Source organism: Scardinius erythrophthalmus, assembly GCF_964197995.2.
Source record: "Scardinius erythrophthalmus genome assembly, chromosome: 11".
NCBI classification, from domain to species: Eukaryota; Metazoa; Chordata; class Actinopteri; order Cypriniformes; family Leuciscidae; genus Scardinius; species Scardinius erythrophthalmus.
In genome coordinates, this window is record NC_138231.1 from 6,051,460 (window position 1) to 6,059,972 (window position 8,513).

Here is an 8,513-nt window from a genome sequence, read left to right on the forward strand (position 1 = left end):
TTAAAACTGAAAGCATGGCAGCCAAGGAGTTCTCCCCTTTATTCCTTATTTATCAACTATTTGATAAATCTAATCTAATATAAAAGCTTAGAATGAGGTACAATAATGCACACAATTCAACAGTAATATTGCGCTTTATATCATTCATAATGACATTTTATATTTTTTATATATATATTTAACAGGAATTGTTAGCCTACCATGTGCACTGCACTGACTGCTAACGTTAACTGTTACTGAGAAAGTATTACCACTGTCACATCAAAATAAACCATAAACTACTGCTCAATATCTAAAGAAAGATTATTATTATTTTTTTTTATATCTAAAGAAAGATAGTAAAGAAAGTAACAGCTAGCTGGCGTCAGTTATTTGTAAAATAGGTAATGTTTAACAGTAAAATCTCAATTTAGCTTGCACCGAAGTTATAAGTTATAATAACATAGTTTGATAACATTAACGTCAGCAAGTTTGAGGAGCATTACGATTAGCAGCAGCAGATTTCCCATATTTAAGAATGATTAAATATGGACTTACCTGCAAGTGATGAACAGGCATCATCTCGCAGTTTCTTTTTCTTTCTTTTCTCAGATCCTGACTCCTACTGTCTTTTAGGGGCCATTTCCAAAAACGTTGCCTACTTCCCCCCTTTTTGTTACATTCATGGCTAAAATGTGCCTAATAATATTTCTATAGGCTAATGAAATAATATTGGCATTATATATTTTTTTTCATTAGGCTATTTTTGGTGCCCCCTCAGCACTTGGTGCCCTACGCACAGCGCGTGATGCGCGTGGTGGGAGCGGCGGCGCTGATACCGCCAATCCATACTGTATGCTAATTGTCAATCGTATTTGACGGTAGTGGTCCTGACAGAACTTTATTTTAAGGTGTCAGTGTTACAGTGTAATTATATATTTAAGTACTGAGTAATATTAAGCAACTACATGTACTTGCTTAGGGTTAGGGTAGGATTAGGATTTGATTGAGGCTTAGTTGCATGTAATTATGCATAATTTACTATTATTACTATGGTAAGTACATGTAACATGTAACAAGGACACTGTAAAATAAAGTGTTACTGTCTTATTTTTGTGAATTGTTATTCTAAGAAAAGAGAATGAAGGATGTATAAAGATTGAAGATAATATTTTTAACAAAAGGCCAAGAATATCTCCAATACAAACATATTTTTGTAACAAATACATGCATTTTCATATTAACAGTCTTCAGGAAACAAGTTAAACTGGTTAGTTGCTGTCTGCAGTATATTTAGGCTAACAATAAGCTTCACTGACCTTTTGAACCAGGGGTAAGATATTGCATATATAAAGGGATTGATGCATGAATTAGTGTAAAATAAACACAGTACAGCAGAGAGGCTCACAGGTGACTTTTGAAATTGTTTGATATTAAGCATACCTATATACCAGGGAACCCAGCAAATGAAATACACAAAGACAATTGTGCTCAATGTTTTTGTTGCCTTCACCTCTGATTTCCTGGAGGATTTTAGATTTTTCTTTGTAAAGTTGGAGATGGATTTTGCTTGTCTCAAGGCCACTGTCAGAATTCTTACATACAGGATAAACATCATTATACATGGAGTAATGAAGCTCACTATCAAGTCGGCTGAACCCCAGGCATTGCTGACAGCCACTGCACATTCTCTAAAACAGATCACAGTTGTCCCTGTCAGGTTTAAGTTTCCAAAATTCACTGTTACAAGATTATAAAAGATGGATACAGTCCATCCTAAACTTATGCAGATCAGTGTTTTTCTCATTGTCATTTTGGACATGTACAGGAGTGGATCACACACAGCAAAATAACGATCAATAGCCACAAGAATGATGTTGATGAGGGACGCATACAACAAAATGTACATAATTATATGAAAGATACGACAGTGCGATTTTCCCATATAAAAACACGAGTTAATGCTCCTGATGCTTTCAACAGGCATCACACAAATTCCCACCAAGAAGTCAGATACGGCCAGTGAGAGGATGATGAGGTTGGTCGGTGTGTGAAGCTGCTTGAAAACTGTTATAGAGATGATGACAAGTAGGTTTCCACACACCGTCAGCACAGAGATTGTAGATATGTACAAGAAAAACAATACATTGACATAATTCAAATGAAAGTCCATAGAGCAGCTTGTATTCCAGGAGGGGAAGCAGTGATGCTCAATATATTCCATGGAGAAAGTCTTCACTGCTTTAAACTTCAATGCCTATGTGATATGGCTGCAGATCCAAAATCCTAAAGATGATTTCACTGCCAGTTTGCTTATATAAGTCCAATGACAGGTGTCGTTTATGGGAGTGACCAAAAATTCTAAGCATTCATACAGTCATCAGATTTTACAATTATCATACAACTATAATCTATTTTTATCAATCTTATATTGTGTCATGTTGATTAAAAAAAAAGTAACATTGCTATTAAAATTAAATCCCCCGTTTTCACAGACAAGGTTTTAAAGGGATAATTCACCCAAAGATTAAACTTCTGTCATAATTTACTCACCATCAAGTTGTTCAAAACCTGGATGAATTTCTTTCTTCTGATGAACACAAAAGAAGATATTTTGAAGAATGTTGGGAACCAAACAGTTGATGGGCCTCATTGACTTCCATAGTATATATATATATTTTTTCCATACTATGGAAGTTAATGAGGCCTATAGGGCCTAATCTAAACCCTGTCTGTGAAACCAGGCCTATTCTATTTGTTTTGGATTTAATTATTGTGCTCTTGAATACATAATTGCAATTTAATTCTTGAATATTCTTTCCTAATAGAAAGCGCGCGCACACACACACACACACACACACACACACACACACACACACACACACACACACACACACACACACACACAAAGATCAGCTAAGAAAGCAGAGAATCAGTCTCATTTTTTTTTTAGATATTCGAATTGTTCGGCTACTTGATTTCATTCTCAAAAACAATAAAAGGTCAGTCAATTTTTTTTGTGTGTGAATATCTGTTCACTTTCATTAGTGCATGATATTTGACATTATATAAGGCTTTTAAAGGTCACTTCTTGTTGACGTTCGAAGGATTGTCAAACAAAACGGAGGCTAGCTCGACCCTCCCTCCTCCTCATCTCCATCTGGCGTTAGCTCATAAGATTTCAGCGAAAGTGGAGAAGGGAGGAGTTCCCATATACGTCATAGCTGACGTAATGTTGAGTTACCGCCTTGAAAGGGAACAAGTTATTTGAGATATGCAAGATTTATTGTATTAAAATTTAAATGCAAAAGAAAAGGTATGAGAGACGGCTGTTTTTGTCAATTTTGTTTTAATTTAAAATGTTTGCGATTTTAATATAAGTTCATGGTTAAATATTTTACCATTTGCTTAAGCAACTTAATATATAAATCTATAAAGAAGTAGCCTAATGCATTGAATAATACGTTGTTTAAATTATGTTTAAACGTGAATACGTCTATTAAAGAGTGTATATGTGTACAAAGAGAATCGCAATGCTGACAAAACTTTTTTTTAATAAAAGTTGCTGATAACTTCTGGATTTGAAATAAAAATAGAGAGTATGTGTTTGTGGTACAGCTGTGGATCAGTTACGCACTGCAAACGCAGCATATGTGAAAGCGCGTGCTGCTCCTGCACCGCATACGCACTGCAACACACACCGCATATGCACTGCACACAGAGTATGTGTGAAACGGCCGTTACATTAGGCCCACAACTCTATGCACGCCATATTACCACATTTGTTTCCTACTGTTGTTGGGTGATGGCAGGGGCGATTCTAGGATTTTCATTTTAGGGGGGCTCAGCCCCCAATGAGGGTATGATTTAAAAAAGTTAGTTTATGGTCTAATGCTCAATATTAACTACTTTCATTCATTCATCCAGTAACATGCATATGGAAGGGTCTTATATTATCGCTGAGGTCCCGAATGTGAGTTATTTAGGGGGGTTCGGGGGCATGCTCCCCCGAGAAAATTTAGATTTCTCTGATCTACATATGTGCATTTTAAGATGTTTTGAAGGCCAAAAAAATTGGATAACAATAGCTTTATTGTATCTTTAAATTTAATTTAAATGATCTTGCCCTGTCTCTTCCCCTCCTAAAGCTGAACTTTTTTAATTTACTGAAGGCTACAAATTGTAGGCTATTATATTAATTCTCAACATGTACACATGCATTATTAATCTTGTGCCTATGAAAACGGCTTTGTTAATGTTTCTTGTCCCCTCACAATGACATAATTACACGTTATTAGACAAAAGTTTATTAGTTTTCTAATTATTTTTGTCATTCGTTTAACATTTATGACCTAAAAAACTGTCAAATATAAAATGTTTAGTTTAGCTACTTATTCTTAACTCGTACTTGACCGTAAACTGAAGCGTCAGTCGTGCTGCTAAAATTCGCGCTCGGATGAGAAACCGAAACGTCCTGTGTTGCTCCCAATACTCTAGTAATTACATTATGTAAACTGCAATGCATTTATGACAAAGAACTGCACCGATGCAGATGTAATATCATAGCAATCTATCAATATGCACTCACGACACACCTTGTACTCTCTGATGTTCGCTCTGCTCGGCGCCACTGCAGATTGAAAAATGCGCTAAATCCAAGCAGACTCAGATAAGGGGAGGAGCCGAAACTTGACGCAGCTTTCCGCCGTTTCAAATGAGTTTTTTAAAAGGGGACTGAAGCGATCAAAAATGTATTAATCAAATATTTTTAGGGGGGCTGGGCAGAAGTTTAGGGGGGCTGAAGCCCCCCTAAAAAGGGCTTAGTGACGCCCCTGGGTGATGGACTGTGCTGATGCTGGCAGAGGCTGTCTTGGTGCTGGTTATGCGCACCATCTTGTGGATCACAGCAGGTTCATTTAATCTCCAAAATGCCATGAAACTCCTGTTGGACGCAAACCTGGTATAAAAGTGCACGTCCTCATCTGATGCAGACAGGCGATCTATCCCAAAACACTGGCGAAGTTTGAGGACTCCCTAATCTGGCAACGTAGAGCTTCGTTCTCGTTGGACAAATTACTCGCTCCTGTTTGAGGGACTACACAGTAGTCATGATCTGGAGCCATTTTGGTCTCCATCTCCGAGTCCGAGTCTGACTCTGTTGCGGGACTCTCTGCCCGCGGTCGCCGTTCCCAGACGCTTGGTCTGGGCGCAGGTAGTTTGTACCCATTCCACGAAAAGTAAACTGGTACGGCTCCCTTCTTTAGCCTCCTCAACCCCCCGGCAGTCACAATAAAATCAGTCTGCTTAAAATCCCGACTACAGACCCGGGTGTTTTTGGTCGGTTTGAAGTCATCCCTCCGGATCTTCTGTATCCACTCAGCCGAGTTCAATCTGCATCAGATTGCCGAGTTCACGCGCATAGGTTTAGTACCTATGATCACGCGCGTGAACTCGGCAATCGACTACTTTGGACTTCACCCGAAAACAGGATGTAAACACAGGTATTTGCGCTGGCTTAAATAACATCATTTTTATACATTTCTTTCACATCTACTGCAGTCAGATTCACTCGTGTTCACTCTGAAGGAATCACTCACATTTTCTGTGCACTTGTAATGAAACATCAAGGATGTCAAGAGGCTAAAAGCAGGTTTAGTACTTGCCCCATTGAAGTCAACAGGGTGCAAATTTTAAAAATAGAATAACTCGGTGTAGGCAACACCGATTTTTGTCATTGTTCTCTGTATTGACAGCACTCCAAATGTACAAAAAAATGACCTCAATGTTAAAATTGACCGGAGTTCTCCTTTAATACTCATTACTAAAAGCTCTGTGCGTTACTATGTGTGGTCATTGGCAACTGATCGCGTTGCACACGCTGTGCTTTTAGTACTATGCAGCACAGATTCAAGCAGCTTGCTTGATAGGAATTAACAATTCATGATGCAAACGGAATAATTCTGCTGTGGCACAACTTTAAAAAAGACATAGTAAACAGTCACTATTCAGTTGAGTCACTTCAGCGTTATCGGACACGCTTGGTCTATCTAGTTCTTGGAAACACCCAGCATTCTTAAAGTTATAGTGTATTGTATACCGTGCTTTCATTTTAATGCATTGTTTTTTAAAGGGTAACTAAACCCTAAACCAACTTTTTTTAGTTAATGATCTCTAAGAATGGGGCTTTATTAGTGCTGTTCATTGATTAGAGTAACTTTTTTGACATTTGGGTATAAAGTGTTTTAATTGTACAATATATGGTGTAAAAACGTCTGAGTGCTGCCCTCTTCAGGTTGAACGGTGGCTACTGCAGTTGAATTTTCCTATTGGATGTTTGCGGTGCTGCATGACCAAAGCAGGTTCCAGCTCACCACGCCCTCCCTTGGTACGAGCTACCACGCATTGTATTGCATCAGTTAACCCTCTGGGGTCTAAGGTGTTTTTGGGGTCCTTGAGATGTTCTGACATGTCCTGACATTTGTGCTTTTTTCAGTTGCTTATAAACATATTAATGGCAAAAAAAAACAAAAAAAAAACACACTATTTAGCACAAACAGGGCTACCATAATATGCGAGCAACAATAATGTACATGTCTGCATTTTTGAGAGAATAATGTTTATGCGTGGTTATTGAAAAAACTAAAAACTAAAGTTTCTGAATAAAGACCACAAAACACATACTAAATATGTGCCAATAAGACTTTTGTCTAATGGATGTCATCGCCTAGTGTTTTTTCTTCAAAATGATGTGAAAATCACCCTGCCTAATCATTCACATAACACAATACATTGATTTGAATTTTGCAAAGCACTTTCTGTTTGGAAAGGCAATATTTGAGTGGGCGTCAACGATCATGCATATTTAGTGGTTCACACCTGAGGAGACAATGGGGCCCGCATACTTAATTAGCCATTCATTCAGGTGAGTCACTGAGCCACAAGAATGCAAGAGCAACCGTTGGAAGCATCTCAATTCTTTTTCATTTTTCCACAAATTGTGCTTGCAAATTGGCCTATAATATCCAAGGAAAACATGTCTAGTAATTGTGCAGTTAATTCTCATACTGTATTTTCAGTTTTGGAATATTTATCCTCTCCCCAAATTTGTCACTAATAAAACACAATAAAAATTCTTTAAAGAAAAGGCTTATATTTACCTTTTAATAGTTTGTTTACATCTACCTTGTAAATATATATTTGTTTTAATTAAAAAGGTTACAATTACAACAACAATTCAAGTGTAATCTTTCTTTGTAAAAACTAAAGTATACATTTTATCATCCATATTTCAAAGTTAAGGATTTGATTGATTATTTGATTACTTTATTTTTGACAAAACATACTATATTTAACATACGAGCAAAAATTGGCTGCAAAGTAGGGCTGCATGATTATGACAAAAATCATCGATTATTCCCTTGAAATTGTAATTGCGATTATTAATTACGATTATCACAACATTGAATGATGTTTTGAATAGTTTGGCCATGGGACCCACATTTCCCCATGGTCATCAAGCTGCGACCCACCTTTTTAGGAATTATATAGGCCTATTATAATACATTTGTTTACACAAAAATTGTTGACACGCCACGAGCACAGTATAACGACACCTTTTTTTTCCCTAATTTAAAACGTATCGACGTTGCATGCTTGTAGTTTATTTTGTGCTTTATATATAGTGAAGCGATATAGGCTTACAGCGCGCTCCGCCGCATTTGCGCGTGCAATTGAAGAGTGCGCGCTACTGCAGTATAGCGGCTGAGAGGACAGGAAAGTCCGTTTTTCTGAGGTGAGAGACTTTGCGCTGCTTGTTGTCTTTGCGCTGCTGCTGGCGCGTCACGCATGGCGATGACGTCACAGATAGGTAGACTGAATCGAGTAACGTTTAACGCCTTTATCATTAAAAGTGCTAAGAAAAAACATCCATATAAAGTCTGACGTGCTTAAATCCAATGCGTTATTTCCTAGTATCGATAAAATCGATTGATTACCTTTTAAGACGATGTTAGATTGATATATGTCGTCCGGAAGGCCAACTTGCCGAGCACAGATCGATGTAGTTGGATCATAGGAATATAAATCGATACATCGATGTAGTTGGTCATCTTCACCTCCACAGCCGATGGAATCCGTAGGACGGGAGCAGAAATCATGTTAATGAATGAGGAAGCACACTATATTTCATTGCTTAGCTCTGCACTGCATCTGACTCAGAGTTAGAGGGTGTATGCTTCTCCGACCAGACTACACTATTTTTAATACTAGTCCTATGGTTATACAAACATGCTAGTTGTATCAGTTTTGTTGCCGCTAGCTGGAGCTAGGGTGTATGCTTCCCCTGCCAAACTACACTAGTTTTAGCAATAGTTCTGTGATTTATACAACATGCTTGTTGTATCAGTTTGTTGCCACTAGTTGGAGCTATTGCTGTAGGGTGTATGCTTCCCCTGCCAAACTACACTAGTTTTAGCAATAGTTCTGTGATTTATACAACATGCTTGTTGTATCAGTTTGTTGCCACTAGTCAGAGC

The 8,513-nt window shown here is 37.8% G+C and overlaps 1 protein-coding gene across 1 annotated transcript; it reads right to left on the bottom strand.

The window, feature by feature from the left end:
• Positions 1–1,219: 1,219 nt before the first annotated feature.
• On the bottom strand, positions 1,220–2,203 carry LOC308698143 (trace amine-associated receptor 13c-like; the record flags this gene model as incomplete). Its single annotated transcript, XM_081378048.1, has 1 exon — positions 1,220–2,203. One exon carries the CDS (start codon positions 2,201–2,203, stop codon positions 1,220–1,222), a length of 984 nt encoding a protein of 327 aa, XP_081234174.1.
• Positions 2,204–8,513: the final 6,310 nt, after the last annotated feature.